The 21603-nt window shown below is 42.8% G+C and overlaps 1 protein-coding gene across 1 annotated transcript; it reads left to right on the top strand.

The window, feature by feature from the left end:
• Positions 1–462: 462 nt before the first annotated feature.
• Positions 463–9983, top strand: crabp2a (cellular retinoic acid binding protein 2, a). Its single transcript, XM_077575479.1, has 4 exons — positions 463–744; positions 6999–7177; positions 8901–9017; positions 9131–9983. The coding sequence occupies exons 1-4, from the start codon at positions 663–665 to the stop codon at positions 9179–9181; spliced, it is 429 nt and encodes a 142-aa protein (XP_077431605.1). The 5' UTR covers positions 463–662; the 3' UTR covers positions 9182–9983.
• The last annotated feature ends 11620 nt before the right edge of the window (positions 9984–21603 follow it).

A 21603-nucleotide genomic window follows, 5' to 3' on the forward strand; every position in this document is an offset into this window, starting at 1 on the left:
TTTTTCTTCATATCCCCCCTTCAGCACGGGACCCCCCACAACAAATTCAACCCCAGCAGTAGCCTGCATGTGACGCAGCATTAAACGGATATTCCAGCGTGCAGGCCAGAAACTGTATCCCATTACCCGCGCGGCGCTTTTATTTTTATGGTGGTAGCATGAAGATTTTTTGGGGGGCGCTCTGTCTGCTTCTTGCTTATCTAATCATGGCACTGGCTTTAACTAATAACGAACACATCTAACCCTGCTATTAACACAGAGAGGCTCGAAATGTTTCTATTTTACAGCGTATCCAAATGTAGGCGATTGTTGCCTGCTGCCTGCAGGGGGCGCGATCCTATTAACGCACCGTGGCTCCGTGCCTGTAATCTGGTTGTGCACGGGGCGTGGCCTTATTAATAAGGGGCGTGGTCATGCCGCTCCACGAATATGCTCCTGTCCCGCGGCGTAATTGCGTTTCATTTGCGCATGCAGGCACTCCGTCAGTCGGGGACATCACGCACATCCAGGGAAGAAGGCAAAAGGACGAGCGAGTCTCATTCGAGGTGCGCACGCACAAGCGCTCCAGCAGCAGCAACAGCAGCAGAAGAAGAAGAAGAAGAAGAAGAAGAAGAGGAGGAGGACCAGACACACAAGTTCCCCATCCGAACCCACTGACCAAAATGGAGCGCAAAATCCCGGATTTTTCCGGCACTTGGGAGATGAAGAGTTCGGAGAATTTTGAGGAGCTCTTAAAAGTGTTAGGTAAGTGATGAAAAGCTTCCGCCCTCTTTTCTTTTCTTTTTCTTTTCTTTTTTTAGGCCACATCTCGTCTTTGTGCACCGGCCTCTTTTACGCACGGGCAGGGGGTCTTTGTCATTCCGCAGACGCCCCAAAATGCAAGTACTTTGGCCCCAGGCCAGCGTCACTAACACCCCCGGTTGGCTGCCACAACACAATAGAGACAAACGGCGGCACATCTGTCTGCAGATGGTGCGCGCGCGCGCCGGGACGCACATTCAGTGCGTGTGCGCGAGTGCGACGGGCGGTCTCGGCTCGGCTTGATCCAAAGTGACAGTCGGGAGCAGTGAGGGGGGTAGGGGGGGGGGCACACCTGCTTATGCTGCTGGGTGCAAGCTTTGGGCAGCGTCGGTGGGCAAAGGTCAACTTGGCTGAAGGGTAACAAACGGCTAAAACTGCTCACTTTGGCTAAAGTACTACATTTGATAAAAGTGGTCAAAAACACACAAAAGAAACACATTTTTGTAAAAAGTGTTACATTTGGTAAACGTGGTTAAAAAGGTAAACTTGGTAAATGTGTTAAATTAAAAGTACTACATTCGATGAAAGTGGTCAATATGCACACAAAAAGTCAGATGAAACAGCTAAATGTGATTACAAAAATTAACTAATTAGATTATTTTTTTAAAGGTACATTTGGTAAAAGTATTACATTTGACAAAAGCGGTCTATGTGGGTTAAAAATGTAAATGTGATTAAAATAAGGTCGATTTGGTAAAACTGCTCAATTGGATTAAAGTGGTTAAAATAGGTAAACATAGTAAACATGCTACATTTGGCAAAAGTAGTGGTCAATATAGTGAAACAAAGGTAACATTGCAAATGTGATTTAAAAAAGCAAAATTTGATAGATGTGGTGAATGTGTTTGAATAGAAAAAAGAAGGTAAGCGTGCAATGTAAAAAAAAAAAAAAAAGCTCAATTGTGGGGTATGTAATCCTAACGTAAAAATGTCACCGTTTAACTTGTGAGCCTGAAAATATCCTCAATAATGAGCTCGCACGTATTCACGCCCTCCACGTTGGCACCTAGGCGACCCCCAACCCCCCCACACACACACGTCTCCATCTGGAGGTGGCCGCAGCTGGATGCGACCTGTCAGCACCCGGCGTCCCAACGCTCGTCCCGACCCCGAGGCTTCCTCCGCCACCTGACCTCTGACCCCGACGCTTGGTCGGTGGGCGAGCTCGGCGTTGTGCGAAAGTCGGCGGGGACGCAACGTGAAGCAGTCACTTGAGACGCGTCCCGCTCGGCTTTTCGGGAGACTCAAAGGTCACGTCGCGTCTGCAGCTCAGCTTGCCGCTTGAAATAAACGCCACATTCACGAAAGCGACGTCTTACTGCTTAGCAGGATGTCGAGTCGAAAAGAACGACCTTTCAGGAGTGAAAATGTCGTCGTGAAACTTGAGTTGAGTCGTGACGTTGATCCGTGTTATCGCACGACTGCACGCTTTTAGGCTGCACTGCAGTCAAGTCATGATGGTTTTGCCATTTTCGTTATAGTTGGCTTTCATTTCAGTTTGAGATTTGTTTGTTTTTTAGATTGTTAGCTGTTATTATTTATTTTTTATGCTTTGTTTTGTTTTTTAAAAATCCGGTGTACTTCTTGTGTAATCGGATCGGATGATATTTTGCATTTTATGCACAATTACATGTTCTTTTGAATGTTTGTCAGCGATTGTTGAAGATTTTTGTCCCCCATTCATTTCAATTGCCGTCAATTATACGTGAGTTTTCGCTCTTCGTGGGCGGGGCCAGTCTCCATCGCGCTCTTCGTGGGCGGGGCCAGTCTCCATCGCCCGCCACTGGCCGCAGTCGACTGCAGCGCGTCAGACTTTTCTCTGCCAACTTGTGAAGTGGATTTGTGGCTTGAATTCCTGTTGCAAAGTCTTCAACTTGCTTGTAGCGTATACTTTGATATTTTTGCCATAGATGAAGCGATAAAGGGGAGTTTTTTTTGACCGAGCGTCGTGTTTCAGGCTGAGGTTCGAAGCTATTCAACTGCTGGCACGGCTGTCGGACATGGACGGCGCTTTTTGATTGGCTGCCACCGGATGACATCACTTCTAGGCAGAACACAATGTAAAGACCAAAAATGTAAATAGCATTTGCATTGTGTGTTAGCATTAAGCTAAGCAGCTAGCAAAGTTACAGTATGTGCTTGTTTTATGTTTGTGTTTCGCGTCTTTTGGAAAGAACTGTTCACTTTTCGCTTATTGCGAAGGGACTCGAGTTCACTGCCATCATACTAAAGCTGTAATTAACTCTGACTGCCAGACGTTTTCAGAAAAGGGATGCCGTGGGTGCCAGCCGATTTAAGCATTTTTGACTGATCTTTCAAGGTCCACAGAAAATTATGTGTTTGGACTATGGAAACACACATACTACCAAATGAAAGATTGGACTCTCATCTTTCATCAGAAAAAAAAGTTTGTTTCTACCTTATTCCGTTTTTCAGTAATCAACAATAGAAAATGGTTAGTTTCACCTCTGTTTTGAAACAAACGTCTTTTAACGTCTTTGGCACTCCTCCATAGGATTTTACTAAACGTTATTTAACGTTTTTGGCAGTCAAAGAGTTAATTATTATTATTATTATAATAATCGATGAATTGGAATTTAAAAAAAAAAAAGGGCATCACTTAGATTACTGCAAATGAAAAAAGAGGCGAGATCGCAACAAAATGAGAAAAATCTGTGCAAAAGTTGCATGCGTCAAAGCAACAGCAGCGAGCAAAAGAGGAGAAAAGCAGGAAAGTGAGAAAGCCGGCACCGTACGTGCAAGTGTTGACATCCGGCTGCCCTGCCAATGACGGCACATTTCTTGCCGTGTATATATTTACTCTTGTTGACAGGTGGGTATGCGTGAGAGGTGGGAACGTGTGAGAGGTGGGAAAGCCAACAGGGAGGCCGGCGGCGCACACAATACGACAAGAATATGACTTGAGGAAAAGTCCAAAGTAGACTGGCAAAGATGTACAAAAATCAATTGAAGAAGAAAAAACTACTAACTGAGTAACTTGTGATTGATTGATTTCAATCAAATCATAAACATCAACTAAACCAAAATATAAAGCGAGAATGTGCAAATTGAGGTTTTACCCAACAATATCACTTGAACTGAAAAAAAAGAAGAAAAAAAGTGATCTTAAATTAAGTTTGTTTCCACCGCTGATCAAAGGTGACAAGTAGTTTCCGGTCGATCGCCGTCATATTTGGAATCCTGATGCAACGTTGTCCTTATGCATCTTATTAGGGAATTTTCAAAAATCTTCACAACTCAAATTGTTCTTAATTGAAGTAGCTGACATCAGGTGTCTGAAATGGATCATGATGAAGAAATGTGAGATTTCCAAACATTTGCTCCCAAAAATGCTTGAATACATTCTATTTTAAACGTTTTAAGCATCCCAAAGACATATTTATATGTTTGTTTGTTTTTTAAATGTTTGTTAATGCTAGCGCACACAGAAGGCTTTGATGCAGCCTCTCAACTGCATAAAATGGTTTTAAGCAATGGTAGTTATTGCAAAAACGGCCAGCAGGTGGCAGCAGAGTATAAGAGAACAACCAGGGCCATTTTGAAAACAAGCTGATTTCCCCACAGCTCTAAGCAGATTTGTGACTAATGATAAAACTTAGCTATATTCTAATGCTAATTGCTGCAAAACGGAAATAGACAGAAAATATATATTTTTTTCCTGATTAAAGAAGAGACTCAAATTTTTCTTTTGGTAAGTTCCATGTTTTTATAGCAATTGAACACAATATTCTGTAGGTCTTGCAAAATCAGTCGACATCCAGTAAAACAGCCGGGAGCGAAGGGGGTTGCTTCAGTCAAAATGGCTGCGAGTGAATGAGTTTTTAATGAAGTCTCGTCTTTTGCTTGTATCTTGATTTCAGTTTTATTGTACAATCTCAAAATCTTTGAAATGGGGGTTGAAAAAAAGAATAAAGCAGTTACAGTACGTTATGTTGCATTAGCACTACTTTGACAAGTACAATTGATCACACAAAAAAAGAAAAAGAGACCGAAGTGTGTGTAGCTGGTTCCGACCCGCCTTCTGCCAATTTGGACTTAGGCTGCTTAATTGCAAGCACAGAAAGAGAAAATCTCTGCGTTGGGAAAACACTTGAAACTGGAAGCGTTTGTGCGTGCAAAGACGACGAAGCGGAGGGCGAGTGCAGATGTGCTGGCCGCGGTTTGTCATGTGACCTCATTGTTTCCTCTGTCACGTTTCACCGACTCCGCGTCGGAAAGGTTCCGCCCGCACACCGCGCAACATGAGGTCGCTTTCACGTCCCGTGTGACACGCAAGTCATCGGTTGTCTTGACCTCGCTGCTCTCGTTTGGAAGCGTCGGAATGGAAATATTCATTCAGCGGCTCTCACTGTTTTGCCAAGTATTTACTTAGCCGGTTTTGGACTTTGTTTACCAGTAACGTGATGGGGAAAAAAGACCCAAACACAAAAAGTGCGCTCGTGCTGCGGCATGTTTGTTTACCTCCGCTTGTGCATTTCCGCTTGTGCGCCAGATGTGCCGACTTACATACGCACACTCACGACACGTACGTGTGCATACATAGACACACTGTGGCTTTTCACCGAGGAGACAGAAAATGGCGTGAAATCGCCACAGAGAAATCAATGTATTCAAGTTAGAGAGCGGCAACGTAAGATGGCCGCCGCACATCTACTCAAAAGGCCGCGATTTCTTGTAAATAAAGCATGCGCAGAAACCAAAGTTCTGTTTAAAGCAGCTACCCAAATGACATTTATATGACCAAATATTTGGCTGAGAAAAGATGTAAGCTAACTTGGGCACATTCGGGTTTTTGTGCACGTTTACATCAAGTTTCAAAATCCAAATATTGATCAAAAATGGCTTTTGATTGCATGTAAACGTAAACTGATGACGCAGCATTAGGAGCTTCCGAACCTTGCTCAAGGACACTTTGACAAGGGCCGGGGATCGAACCCACAATCTCTGGCTTACGAGATGACCGCTCTACCACTGAGCCATGCCGTCCCCGCATTAGAACCAAGCTTGTAACGACGCATACGAGCCCGTTCAAGCATTTGTTGAACGCGGGGAAGAACATTTTCTCCTTCTTGTGTACGCTGTCTTTTTGAAGTTGACTTTCTTTTAACTTTTGCGTTGTCACAACAGCGGCTTTGCATGGCGGAGATGTGGATACAAATTCCGGGAGGCGGGCGTAATCTCGAAAAGTATGTATCAACCATAACGACAACAAAAAAGGCAAACGAGGCTCATGGGAAAGTCCAAATCCTAAATCCTAAAACAGTCTAAATTGGAAATAACAAAGAAAGATAAAGAAAGGAAAAACTCACCACTAGAGGAAGGATGACAAGCTCAAGTGGAGCAGGACCTGAAACACACACCGACAGAAAACCAAAAATACTCGCAAACTGTCGGACAACGAGGCACACCTGGACAAGACAGAAGTGCCTGGAGGGAGCTGATTGGCTGGCACAAGAACAGGTGTACGTAAAAAAAACTAAACAAAAAAAAAAAACAAGCAAACAAGACATAACGAAGGACTCAACTTAAATCCAAAACAAAGTCAAGAAAAACAATGAACTGCTCGTTTACAAAGTAAAATTTTTAAGTGCAATCAATTTCAACTCAATCATTGAGTTATGTATTTTTTTTCTCTCCTATCAAAAGTTTTCAAATGTGTTTGTCTGCCATGTTGGAGTTCAAGATTGGGAAGTTTCGGAACAAAACAACGTGACAAGATTTCCCCAAAACGAGTCTGTCAAAATGCGAACTTTGAAAAATCGAACACCAAGAATTTTGAAAATCGGATGATGGCTTGTGTTGGACTGAGTTTTTTGTGAGGAAAGAAAAATGGCCTTTTCGTGGAACGCTATCATATCATTGGTCCAAAAATGGCCTTCACATAATCATAAAAGAAAATAACTTGATCATTTCTCAACATACCTCATCAAGTGTTTGTTTCATCTGCTACTTAGGAAGCCCTTCTCTGATTGGCTGACAAGTTTCAGTTCAAAATACAGGCTGAAATTGAAAATACACGTGTGAGTTTTTGTTTTGTTTTTCCAGGCTTATACTGTGCTCTCCTTTGGGAGCGAGACTTAAGTCTTGTCTGCTTTTTCCCCTCGTCCTTCATTTTAGTGGTAAAAAGTTTCAGAGGCTTCCGACAAAGTCCAACTTTGGTCTTGCGTGTGTTGCAGGCGTGAACGTGATGCTGCGTAAGATTGCGGTGAAGGCGGCGTCCAAGCCTTTGGTGGAGATCACACAGGACGGCGAGACCCTGTCCATTAAGACCTCCACCACAGTGCGGACCACCCACATCACCTTCACCGTGGGACGCGAGTTCAACGAGAGCACAGTGGACGGCCGTCCCTGCACGGTACGCCGGAAACTTGAGAGCATTCGCTGACGGACGGATGGACGGACGTGCGCAGACGACAGCTGTGCAGACGTCCATCTGTTTGATTTGGCCCGATAGCGAACCTCCGCCCGTCCCTCGGTCTCCCAAGGGCTCGTTATGAAGACTTTCAAGTTGCCGTTGGCCCGCACCCCCCCCCCAAACTGGTTCCCGCCGTCCCGTCCCAGTTTCTCATAGGTGGCCTGCGTGTGTTTTGTCTCCAAGGCAAACACACGCAATCAGTGTTTGCGTCGCTATGGCAACGACGAGTGCATCCAAAGTTATCAGCTAACAGTTCCTCTTTGTGTCTCATGAGCCCACATTCGTAATCCGCCTCCCTGGCCTCGTCTGACTCACGCAGATACGCTTGCAGGATTGACCGCAATGCCGTCCACAAGCAACATTTCCCGGCGTTGAGATAAAAAAAAAAATTCCGGGAGAAGCCAGACAGTTGCCGCTTTAATCAACATGTTGATATTCTTAAATGCCACAAAGCAGCTGAGCCGTCACTGGGTGCCATTTTAGCCAAATAAGGAAAACGGAAATGCTGAAGAAACTTGAATGCTTAACAACTGATTACTACACAAGAGTCTTCATTTTGTTATCGAAAACTACGTCAACACACATTTTTCACTGGATGAAAACTAGACTAGACTAAAACCCTCATTAATAAACAACAGCTGGGACTAAATCAGCATGCGTTTTTGTCGACTAATGAAGACGAGACAAAACTGTACTGACTCAAATCAATGGACATTTGAGTTTATGAACAAAGACGAGACGAAAATGATATGATTTTGTAAAATCGTGTCTGCCAATCTGTGGCTGTGACTGTCATGTGACATTCCCACTTTCAAATCTGCAGCTAGCTAGCGAGCGCAACATGCTCAAACGCACGGGACGGACAGGAAGGTGGATTCGCGGTGAAAGGTTAAAAAAAAGAAAAGAAAAGAGAAGCAAATTGTAGTCATAACTTTAATCAACGGTTATTACGTTCCAACAATAGTCTAATGTTAATCCGACCACTAACTAATGCTGGCTAACTTACTAGCTTGTAGCATGTAGCCATAGTAGCCACTTGTTGATGTACGTCATTGTGTGTCAAGTTGTTTTTCAGAAAGTTGGATGTGGCATAGTTTTAGATGTGAAATGTTCAACACTATCTGCTGACCCCCAAAAACAGACAGGGGTCAAATGACGCAAACTTGACTCAAACATTGACAATTATTGCTGACTAAAATTAGATGAATAAATGATGTTTTCTTTTACTTAAATGCTAGATTTATTGCGGACTAAAAATGGACTAAATAAAAACAGGATGAGGTTTTGACTAACTATGATAAAAACTAACAAGCGTGATTGAAACTGAGACGAAATTTAAAAATGGCGGATGTAATTAACGCTACTACACAGTTGTCAGTCATTTGCACATTTAAGTGCAAATGTGTATTATGTATTCAGAAAACAAACCCAAAAACTGAAATGACTTGCCGAAGCGACTTTTGTGTCCTCCGCATGACGACTGGCGAGTGTTTGGGATGAGCTCCGGTGAACTACGCGCTTGGCTCGCATCGTGCGCAAAGACCACATATTAGGACGTTGCACCTCCCAAACCGGTCAACAAGCCGTTGTCTTTTTTGTTAACATTTGAAATTGCGAAATCTTGTGTTTGCTCATCTCCTGTTTTGTCTCTTTGGCGGCTCAGAGTTCTCCACGTTGGGAGACGGACAGCAAGATCAGCTGCGAGCAGAGCCTGCAGAAAGGGGAGGGGCCTAAGACCTCCTGGACCCGGGAGATAACCAACGACGGCAAGCTGATCCTGGTAAAGAGAGCGAGAGAAGAAAGACACTTTCGTGTTGGCGGGAATTTCAGGACAGTTTTGTTTGAATGTCTGACGAAACAAAAAAGAAAGAAAAGGCTTGCGTCTCTTTTCAGACCATGAGAGCGGACGAGGTGGTGTGCACCCGAGTCTACGAGCGCCAGTGAACGCGAGCACTTCTCACTTTGGGTCCTTTCGCGTCTCCTGCGCCAACACACCAAACGCCACCGGCGGGAGACGGCAGCCTGTACTTTCAATTGTTTTTTTCGATTCCACTACAGTGGTGCCTTCGGGTACAACCTTGATTCCTTCCATACGTCCTCCAATGCCTTAGAACCTTTTCAGTCCCCACCATTTTTTTTTCAAGTTTTTGATTTGAGTCTCTTCCCACAAGCTGTTGAAAGAATCAGGCCAGGCACTTTTCATAAAGAATATACAATAAATAAAGAACATGTGCCTGTTAGAATGAACCTATTTGTTGTCCAAGTTTGAACGCCAACATCACTTGCTTGTCAACGCTAACGTTAGCACGTGAAGAGCGTTTTCTATTCATGTTCATTCAAGCCTCAAGCTCGCGGCCGTTCTTCAGGTTCTTAATTTTTCATGTTTCAAATCCACAGCCTGCAAAATTCTCTTTTGTTTTATAATCGTATCTGAAGGCACCACCGTGTAATTTGTGTCATCCTCTTTCACAATTTGTAGTTACCAATTTGAAATATGTAAATGGTTGTATGACTGATGTGTGGCTCTTTTATTGGCCGCGTGTTTCCAATTGTATTCACAAACTTTTTTTCTTTACTGTTGGTTTTTTTGGCCCTCGCTAACGTTTTTTTCCGATTTGGTTTGATATTTATTACCACGCTACAGAGCTGCCAAGTTTTTTACTTTGCGTTTCTCTTTTATATGACATGTGATCCTATGAAGCAACATTTTCTATCGGCAAACAATAAAGCAGCAACTTTGACTTAAGACTGAAGTAGTGGCACAATTTGTGTGAAGACTTCCATCTTATTTTGGGCTTTCGCTTTCAGCTGTCCGCAACTAGAATAACTTGCCTGTGCCCTCCTTTTACACTCTGTCAATCATCTCTTTGCCACATTTCCTCAAACCTTCTCCCTTGGCGCCGTACAAGCAAGCAAATATTTCCATTGCAATTACCCCCCACCCCACCCCACCTCATAGTCTTCACTCGGTCATTTCATGCCAACCTGCTCATCCGGTTAACATTTGGTTACATTCATTCCGCACTGGAAATTATGCTTGCCTGAAAAAAAAGAATGGGGGGGGGGGGGGGTGATTTGTGCAGAGGATGTAAGAAAGCGTGTGTAAATTAACACAGAGAAGCGATGATAAATGGAAGCGGAAAATACTGTGAAAGCACCAAAGATGAATCAATCAGCAATCAAAACCGAAAATTGAAACCCACTGAGACTGAGGTCTCTTCTTCAGGGGTGACCTGGCCGAGGAGGCGGAGCAAAAGTCATGTCGTGAATATACAGCGTGTACATAAAACTACACAGTACAATTAAAACCAGAAAACAAAATGCAAGCACAACACATCACAACATCATAAGGAAGATCCACAAAGTGCTCGAGGGGCTAAAAAGGAGCTAATAATAGCTTTACTTTAGTTTTACTGCGGTTCAGAAATCATTTGGAATCAAGTTTTGAAACGAGAATACATGAGCATGCATAAAATACCGAGAGTGATTGTCATTGACATATAAAAGAAAAAGCGGCCCTAAATTTGAACCCTGTGGGATCCCCTTTTTCTAAAGTCTCAGGTCTCAACAACATCATCAAGCCTTACAATCCGCGCGTGACCCGAGTTGCTCTGAAAGCAAGCCATCACAATTTGCCAATGGCTGGCTTACAGGTCGGAACGTTTGGAGTTTGAGTCAAATGCTCGGGAAAATGATGCCGTATGAACGTCACAATTAGGACATCATAAAGCGCGACGCCGGCAAATGACACCAGCCGCCTCTCAAACTCATTTTAGCCAGCGTCAAAAAAGGATTTTCTTTGGCTTCTTGCAACGTTTTTTTTTTCCCTGAAAGCAAAACAGTAAAAGAAGAAGATAAGAGGTGAGGTGGAGTCCAAGTCCTTTTGTCTGCCCTCGATGAACGTTTGAGATGACGGTCACTCGTCATGTGGAGCATTTTGCCAGCTGTGCGTTTGTTCACATTCCCGCGGGCTTGCGAGAACGCACGTTTTTGTGAACAACGGACTTTTGAGTCACATCTCCTGTGACGGGATGTCTCGCATTTGAGCCCAACGGGTTGCCATGCCGACGAGAAGGAAAAGTCCGTTTGGATGACGACTGGCTGCTACCTTCGTGAGCAAAAGGTGGAGTGTGTACGTTTTACGACACACCAGCGGTCAAATTCATGTTAGACAGTTGAGGCGCGATTGGGGAACTTGCAGAAGCAACACAACGTTGACAACTCTTCTTTTTTTGTCATGAAAGTCTCTGAAAACTACCAGCCAGAAGTCTTTTCCATGTAATAGACGGAAGAGAAGTGTGTTGCTCACAACCCTGACCAATTTGAATCCTCCCAAAAAGTCAGCCAAAGTATCAAATGTGGCTTCAACGGCGTGCTAGCTTGTGTTAGCTTCCATGGCCTTTTTAAGTTGTTGCTAGATGGACAATTTCAGTCAGACACTTTTGTCTTTTCATGTTTTCAGCAATTATGTACACTCTTTAGATACAGATCTCGGAATTGTCTTTATGAGGTCTTTACAATTCAATTTGAGTGCTTAAAGAGGACGCGAAATGTTATTTCAAACATGGTTTGTATATAAAAAAAAAAATTCTCAGAATGAATAGTTTTTGACTTTGCGAGCTCTACTATTTTATTTTGAATTCACACAAATGTTGTGAAGGAAAAAGCTTCAAAGACACAAGCGAGGGATCTCTCGGCCGGGGAAGCACAAGTTGGGTAAGCTTCTCAGGATTTGTGACCTCTTGTCCTCTTAAGTCGCCTTGTGAACACGTCCAGATGGTCCCGACTGAAGATGGACTTTGGAGCAACTCGGCAGCCAATCAGCCAACACGGTTCTGTATGTCGGTTTACTACCGAGTCCGACGAAGCAGACTGGACAGACAAGCTAACAACTTCTTGCAAGGAACTGAGTGAGGGCCTCGTAACTTGTGTGAATCGGTTACCCGGCAACTGCCTGATGAGCGAGCTGCGACGTTTCCCGACCTTTATGGAGCCAAGGCACCCATTTCACATGAAATCGCAAGTCACAGCATAAAAAAAAAAAAAACGTATGAAGACTGACATTTACTTACAGACTGAGGGTGAAATCTGCACCTTTTGAATTGAAAACAAAATGTGCAGAAAGTCGCCGTGACGTGTGACAAGCGGTGGACCTTCTGCCATCCAAAAGAAAATCCATTCTTTGCGTCCCTCCTATGGAAAAAAAAAAGGTTTTCAGGCAAAATAACTTGAACTGGATCATTTCCTTTGGCATCCAACAGTGCACAGGTCTGCCACTCAGGTACAATAGGCAAAACATTTACTTTACAATCAGCCAATATTCAAAGTGATAAAAGTCGAAAGTCGGCCTACAAATAACGAGTTAAAAAATTAGCCAAGTGCTGAGAAACTAGAAACTTGTGATTTATTTGAAATCCAAGCATGAACGTAAAATAGACCAAAATGATCAAAATAGTAAAATTGCAACTTCAACTCAAATTGTTTACATTCAAATTAATAATGATGTTGTTACTCTACGTTTTTATGGAGCACAATAATAAAGAGCGATTTTTATCCCTATTAAAAAACAACAACGGAAATGTTTTGGGGATGCGGGCCTGAGATGGCTTCAAGGCATTTCCCTTCATTGAGAAATGGGGAAAGATGATTGGCGAATGTTTTGCGTTACGAGTTAGACTCGTATCTCAAGGCACACACAAGTATGCGCCTCGCTTCGATAAAGGGATGGAAAAGGCGGTTCGACTTGCATATGACATGACGATAAGTGCGGTCGGTGACTTGATGGAAGCGGGAATCCGTTTTTCGTGTGCGACCTTTTGGTCAAGTGGTCAGCGAAGTCAAGATGGCGCGGGCGCGTCCCCAGCGGCAGGAAATGCCGAGAGGATTACAAAGTACAGCTGATTGACAGCAGATGTGCTTAACAAGGAGGGAAACGGCGCCCAGAAGGATGATGGATCACTCGGAGGTCTGATGACGGCACTCGGCACTCGGAGGGGCTCGTTAGACAGGAATTTAGTGATGCTCGCAACGCTTCCTTTCCGCTTACAAACGATCTGCCTTATTCCTCCTTTTTTGCCCTACAGCTGTGTGCAGTTACAGTGTGACCTCAATAAAGCGCAAGCCCCGCCCCCTTCTACCTCCTGCCCTAATAAAAGGGATAAATAACGACCCCTCCCTAGCTGTTTATTACCCCCTGGGGCAGTAAAAGGCAGCTGTCACGTCTGGCTTCAAAACCGGACATGCAAAAGAGCAAACAAAAAGACATTCTGAGAACTCTTAACACGTCCAACATCAAACGCCGGCAGTGGCCGCGCAGCTCGTAAAACGCCCGAGCGGCTCGGCCAAAAGGTGAGCGAGCAGACAGCACATTGCGCCAAAGGAGGAAAGCAGGCCGGTGAAAAAGCGCAGCAACAAAGTCAGCGGTTGGACAACATTCACACAAAAATGATGGAAAATCGGCTCCACAAACAAAACTGTTGCCATCACAAAACCTGCAGCGGACATTTGAAGGAACATCCCAAATTGTGACAAATTCCTCACTGTTAAGAACTTAAAGGGGAACTAAAGTCAAGAAGCCAAAAATGTTTGTTATATCTTCTGTCTCCGTTGCTGTTGACTTAAAGCTATTCAAAATATATATTAAACATCGACTTGCTTACTAGATTTACGGTGGCCGCCGTTACTCGGTTCTTTCACTCTCACAATTGCATTGGAATGTGACGTATCTTATTATTCAACTTCATTTACCCAAAAAAAAAACGTACAAAGTCAATTAATATTCAGCAACAACAAGCGACTTCTAAAGGTTGCTGGACGGAATCCTGGCCAGTTTGTAATGGCCTCCAGCAAAACCACCTCACAACCTTGTTCAATCGCTAATTTCATAGACTGACGACAAACCCCGAAAACACTCATTAATGATGCTGTCGTTGATGAGAATTGTAGAATATTATATGGTGCCATCTCGCCAGTGTTAGCGCCTACTTGCTAGTAGCTAGCTCAGCGCTGGACAGACGTTATTTTTCCTTCGGGCTCAATAAAAACTCAAGTTTCCTGGAAGCCATCGTCGGATTTTTGAAATTCTTGGTGCGACGTACTCGGGTTGAATTGATAAAATGTCATTTTGGGAAAATCAAGTTGCGTTGGCAATTGGAGTTATTAAGGAGTAGGAATGATGAAGAACTGCCTTCGCAATCATCGTCTCTTTCCCTTCTCCCGAATCACTGCCAAGAAATTCTTAGTGGACATTTGAGGGAACCAGTATCTGCGTCCAGATGAAGGTGAAGTGGACATTTTTAGGAAATCTTGCCATTGGGATTATACAAGAAAATCATTCAAACCCCTCCTAATGTCCAATAGATTACAGGAGCCTTCAGAGATATTAATCCTACCTTGAAAGCAAAAGCGGAACATCTTCAATGTAAAAAAAAGCTACAGTCACGTGTCTTTGATGAAGCCAGAGAGGATTTTGGACACCTCTGCATACTTCAGGACATGTCACACAAGGGAAGGTGTCTGATTTGTGGTCTGACTGAAGCAATAATTGCAGCACAAGTCAAGTGCAATCTGCACCCAAGAAGTTGACGAAAAGAGGCCCGCGGGGGGCAAACGTGAGGAGCAGGATGGCTCTTTCCTTTCAGCAAGAGCACACGCCTTCATTTAAAGCCTGCACGATGGTGATGACAACATCCTGGTACTGAACATTAGCCCCATTCGTCACGCGGATTTGTGTTTTTGTGAAGTATTTCTTTTATATATACTTGGGCTAGTTTTAAAAAAAATTCTGGGAATTTTTTGATTTGATTTTAGAGGGTTTTTTGAAAAAAATATTTGTGGGAATATAGGGAATGAAGGTGCCACGTCAAGTTGATTTATAATCACACAAGAGTCTCAAAGAGCCCTCAGTTGATAAACATCAACGACATCCCCTCATCGAACCACAAAAAACTTCATCAGGCCAATAATGAGAAACCTTGAAAAAGGACCGCAAATGTGGCAATGGATGCCGAATGGGAAACACTTTACATAGTTTGTGATACTAAACAATATATAAACTATGCCACACTTTGCTATAGTTGCGCTATAGTCTCTAAAATCTCAACTATTTGTTGTTCTCTATTTGTAAACACATGACGTAAAAATGTTTTGACATTCATAATCATGACTAATGTGTAATGAAATCAAAATCAGTCCGTTTGTTTTGTTGACGTGATTGAACAAGCGCGGGATCATAAAATGCACTTTCTTGCAGGCTCCCACCCTGGACACGAGCAGCTTCAAATGTTTTGAGTGTCTGGGAAGAAAAAGTTCCTTATGAGAAAAAAAACAACATGAAAGCCGATTGCTGTGGAGGGTTTGAGTCAGACGGAAAGAGGAGGAAGGAGCTTTTTAAACTTCCTTACACGGTGACTCATCCGCTTCGACTTCAGACGTCATCAAATGAGAGTTGATCAAAACTGCTATCACCACCCTGGTATGAAAACACCCCACCCCACCCCACCCTTATTTCTGCTTGTTTGAGACAATGCGCTTACAGTATGCTCGTCTTGAATGAATCCTTTGTAGGGATGAAGAATGTAATGATGATCATCAATGTAATTACAGAGTGAGCAAATGACGTGAACCCGAGAGCGCCAACACGGCCGAGTGAGTTTCCATATTCACCTTGATGACCCCCGGCTGTCGTGCATGACGTCCGATTCTGGCTTACATGGGCTCCGACTTGCCGGCCCCTCCCCCTCCTTGTCGTTTCCTCTTGTGACTAATTCCAGATGACGAGCTTGTCGGAGGCGAACGTACGCGTAGCTGAGGTGCCCGGCCGGCGCTGTGGTCGGACGGCTTGCAGAAAGAAGACGGATGTGGCTGGAGGAAGCCCACCTTGGAAAATGAAAAAAGAAAAAAAGTTCGTGGCTGCCGTTGCGTTCCCGCGGCAACACACACTTTGCTTGTGCTGCACCTCTGCAGGGACGCCGATCACGTAGCGTGTCGTTTGATTTGGCTTTTGGCCATCTGCAAAGCCCTTGAACTTTTGACCTTCCTTCACTTGCACTTGAGCAGATTCAAGTGTGCGGGTATGTTTGCATAAACCCGGGCACAGTTTGTAAGATGCGTCCCTTTCTCCAAACAAAAAATTAGAGATGGGATTCAAATTGAATTAGGAGAATATCACCATCACAAAACAATTGTTAATCAGATGAGATGGTGCACGTTTTTGTATAGCCTTCCTTTTTAACTCATTCCCTTACAGCCGATTTCACTGAACATGGAACCTACCAAAAGAAAGATTAGAGTCTCTTCTTTCATTCGGGAAAAAAAAAGTATATTTGTATCTTTTTCCGTTTTCCAGCAACTAGGATTAGAATATAGCTAAATTTGGTTTATTTTCACATTCCTGTTAAAAGAAGAGTTTGTTCCAAAAATGGCCCTGGCTGATCTCTTATACTCTGCTGACACCTGTTGGCCGTTTTTTGTAATAACTACCATTGCTTTAAGCCACCTCTTCATGTCAGAAGCTGCATCAAAGCCTTCTGTATGCTCTAGCATAAAAAAAATGTTTAAAAACAAACAAACGTATAGATACATTTTTGGTAGTGAAGGATAAAGTATTAAAAAACAGATTTACACGTTTTTGGGTTTGAATGAGTTCAAAGTGTTTCTTGTCTTGTCTTGTGGATGAAGCCCTTTCATTTCTTTAAGCTCTCTCCACGTGTTTTAAGTATTAAGTTCCACTTTTATTTCTTGGCTTTTAGTTCAGCGTGAATTGTGTGGTCCTCAGGGTCTTTTATTTATTATTTTAATGTTTTAAATGTATTTTTAATGTATTCATTTTTTATACGACTTATTGTATTTTAGCATTTTTATTGACTGTTTTTTATTTCATTTTTATAGTTGGTTTGTGTATGATAGTGTGCGGATCTCAATGTGCAGCACTTTGGAAACGCTCGTTTATAACGTGTGCTCTAGAAATGAAGTGGATTGGACGATCAGTCAAATGGTCCCAAAAAGTTGCCCATATTTCTTTTGCCAAGCTCTGTAAACAAGCAGATGTGTTTGATTCCTTTCCTGCCATCTACAAGGTCACGTGTGCATGCGAGCGCCGTGTATTTATTTTGGCAACAGCTGACGTTGGATCCAGCCCAAGTGCCGACTCGGGAGAACCCGGTGACGCTCCGTCGTCTTCTCGTCTGCCACGAACTTGACCCGCGCACAGTCGCCGTTCTGCACGGATAATATTTCACACGCGGGCGCTAGAGCATCTTTTAGAAAAAAAAAAAACTGTGCCAGCTCGCAGGTTAAGTATCAAAAATAAATATCCCACCGACATGCCAACCCCCGGAGGCCGCTTGGCATTCCATTTGCTGCTCTTCGCAAAACTTGTGCATTTTTTGACTGTCTGTTGACGTCCGGTGGAAAGTCCACATTTGGACCGTAATCCCACATTTGATCGCGGAAGCTTCGTGCCAGTTCGCCGCCTGCTTTTGAGGCGATGAACGAGTTCACCAGGCGGCAAAAGAAGATTTGGCCACAAGAAGGCACCGCTTTTACTACAAACGACTTTACATTTATATACGTGTGACTTGATTTTGGTCCATCACATAAAAAAAATATATTCAAGTTTGCGGTTGGAAAGTGGCAACATGTGGAATGAGTTGAAAAGATCCAAATACGTGCTCAAGGCACTGTAGATGTTTATTAGTATTCTAAAAAAAAGGCGCGGGGGGGGGGGGGGGGCTGATGTGATATGTATTGTGTCATTTTAAAAAATCTTGTTTGCAGGAGGGGGAAAACTCACAAAATTCAAATGTTCATATTAGAAACAATTGACTTTGATGGGTGTTGTCCATCAAGGTGTTATGATGACGTAACGCAGATTGAACAGGTTTCACTTTCAATCTGCAATGAACGTCTTTCCCAAACCTTTCGTCTGCCTTCACTGAATTGGCCGCGTTGAGAGATGCGTTACAAAAAGTTGGCCATCGTCCACTCGCTGGGGAACTTGTCCAAGAGGAACTACGACAAGTTCTGCATGCTTGTGGTGGGCGGGCACAAGGTGCCGCTGGGCAAGAACATTGTGGAGGTCACCAAGGTGCTGGCATCCACCTTCACCCAGGACGGAGCCGTGTCCGTCACCCACGCTGACGGCCAAAGAGCTCGCTCATAGACCCTCTCCTTCCACCTGCAGGGAAAGTTGGATTCTGCTTTTTTTTCCTCCTCATCCTTTTTATAAACAGCTAGCAGTAGAAAAAAGCAAGGTTGCACAAAATGCAGCCTTTTCTCCCAGTGGACTCGCATCGCATAGCGTGCTGCTCTCTCATATCTAAAATGGGCCACCACTGCCATCTACTGGTGGTTGTGCATCAGTAAACCTGTTCCCAAGTTTGGCATTTACAGTGGAGCAGCGTCACAATATACAACGTCATTGGCCACAAGTCTGCATTGAATGAGTTCAATGCAGCAAAAATGGCGACTGCTAACAATAATTTGTTGATGTAAGTGGTCAACGTTAAGAAAAGTTCCGTATATCAATGGATATATGGACTACGATGCCACCATGAATGGAGCGGATAAGATGGATCAACCACCCGGTATAGGAACTGAAGGACAATGAGGAAGCCAGACATAACACCACCGTAACGTCACCGTATCACGATCCTGAGAGTAGACTTGATGGCCAAACACACACTGCAGTATATACTTGCTATTCCCCGGAAAAAAAGCCAGCAAGAAAGTGTAGCGTCTGCACGCTAAGGGGCCATCGCAGTAAAACTAATCTGTTGTGCAAATCCTGCTGCGTCTCCTTGCACGCAGGGGAGTTACAAAAAGAAAAACTGTATTTGAAACATCCACACAATTGTAAATAGTGCCACAGTTGCACACATTTGTAAATAGTTTGCCAAATTGTTTTGTCAAATTGTTACACTGTTGAATGGAAATAAACGTATTTTGCAATCAAAAAAACACTTTTTCATTGTTGGTAGTGTTTTACAGAAGTAAAGCACTGTTTAGGAGTTTGTGGCATCATTCATGGAAAAAAAAAGGTGTCAAATTCACTAGCGTGCATGAAATAATATCGTTTCACAAAAAGCTTGATTTCTCCGTATTTTGTTTCAAAACAGAGCATTTGGGTGAAACTAACCATTTTCTATTGTTGATTACTGAAAAACGGAATAAGGTAGAAACAAACTGTTTTTCTGATGAAAGAGGAGATTTCAATCTTTCATTTGGTAGGATGTGTGTTTCCATAGTCCAAACACAACATTTTCTGTGGACCTTGAAAGATCAGTCAAAAATGTCAACCCTAATTTGGTCCCACCTGTATTACAAACCCATAAAATCCTTATTTTCCCATAAAAATCCTTATGTCAGTTTTATCAATACTAAAGCTGTTTCATGCAATAACATTAATCTTACCTTACTTTCTTTCTTATATGAAGACATTGACAGTATCTTGTTCCAAATGACATTTTATTGCACAAAGAAAAAACAGATTTCTAAATATCACAGGGACTGCCATCTGGCATCATAAGGTGAATCAACAAGGTTACACAGCTCAATGTTCTCGGTTGTATTCATAAGTTGCCTTTTTGGCCAAATGGACTTGTTCATTTGTTGGAACAATGTCACAACATGTGTCAGTGTTGATTTTGCACTGCAGCAAAGCTGTTAAGAGTGTCAGTGTTCAAATTCTTCCTTTTTTTCCCAATTTTTCTCACTTGAGAAAACACTCTTTCACAATCTGCATTGCTATGTGGCAGGCACAACGCAGCTTCCATAACTTTCCTCATGGATGGAAATCTTACTTCCCCCATCACTGTCTGCTTGTTGAGGATATCCACCCAAACCTCATCATTTCTTCTGGGCTTGCCATTCTTGGTGGAGAAGAGATCATCATCATCTTCCGTGAGCTGATAATCTTCAAATTCTTCTGTCAGGGCTTCAAGGTCTGTTGTTGGAGTGAACTTATTGGCCAAAGAAACAACTGCAAATGATTGATAAATAAATCTAATAAATGTAATATTTCAACAATATTCAGCAAACATAATAAATAAAATTAACTTTACAGAAACATATGTAACTACAATTTTCAAATTTTTGATTTAAGTACAATAATGTTCATGCTGGCATAACTAGGAGAGATAAATAAATATCCTTTGGTTATGTGTATGTATAATTGATTTAAACATTAAAACTTACTCTTTGTGTAGTCTATTTCAGCTCTCTTCCTTGGATCAAGAACCACCAAGTCACGCAGAACTTCATCATCAAATGGGAACTTCTTAAGCATTTTTCCTACTACAGAACAGTAAAATGCTCTCACCTCACTGCAACAAAACAAATACCATGTAAATGTTGTGAACCTAGGGGTGATGTATAATTCAATTATATGAAATAACAATTCGACTAAAAGAATATTTGTCCCCAAAACTTAATTGCTTTCAATTGAATTCTTTTTACATAATTTAATGGAAATTAATGTTTGGGCTTATGTAGTAAGTTTATGAACAATACGAACCTTAACACGTCATCCAACGTTTTGAAGATTTTCTCGCTGGTACCCACGTTGCATACTGGCATGTCCAGAATCCGAGATCGTGCACCAATGTTGATATCGAAGATTCGTACCATGAGACTGCCAAACGCACTTCTTGTCATTTGATTCGTCAATCATCAAGGAGTAGGGCGATGATCGACAATGTTCTACAACCGTTCTGGTTGCCTCTGGTGCCAAACATTTCTTAATTATTTGAGTTGTTTTGGTCCTCTTACAGGTCAATTTTCTGGCAATGTCACTATCAGGAAATACTGATGGCGCAATTTTATTAAAGTGATCAGCGATTATCATCGGCACGTTATGCTGAGCAAAAAAGTTGCACAAAATAACCTCCGATTTAGTTATACTTTTAGAGGGTTCATTTGGTCCATTGGGTCGAGCAAATTTTATCATGGACGGTTGACTTTTTTGTTGCTTCACATTTCTCTCGTGCAACTTTGACTTCAAATGTTCTTTGACATCGTAAATGTCAGATGCCGCAACCTTAATGTCCCGTGAACAAAGCGAACATGATGCATACTCTTCTCCAAGTTTTGACGGACCAATTACCTTAAATAAATCCGTCCATTCCGAACGAAAACGTCCGGTGTATCTTGTTTTTTTGGCCGGCCTGTCCCCCATTTTCTCAACCACTGCGAACGACTCGCAATTTTCGCGCTAACACAAATTTCTTAACTGCGCATGTCAGGAAACTGTTACAAGTCTCGCGCGATAGACGAGATTTTGTGACCGGTTGTTGTTTAAATCGAGCTTATGCACACGTGTAGCACGTAGCCGACAGTAAATACTAAATAAATTTAAAAAGGGTAAGCAA

The sequence above is a fragment of the Vanacampus margaritifer genome, chromosome 9 (assembly GCF_051991255.1).
Source record: "Vanacampus margaritifer isolate UIUO_Vmar chromosome 9, RoL_Vmar_1.0, whole genome shotgun sequence".
NCBI classification, from domain to species: Eukaryota; Metazoa; Chordata; class Actinopteri; order Syngnathiformes; family Syngnathidae; genus Vanacampus; species Vanacampus margaritifer.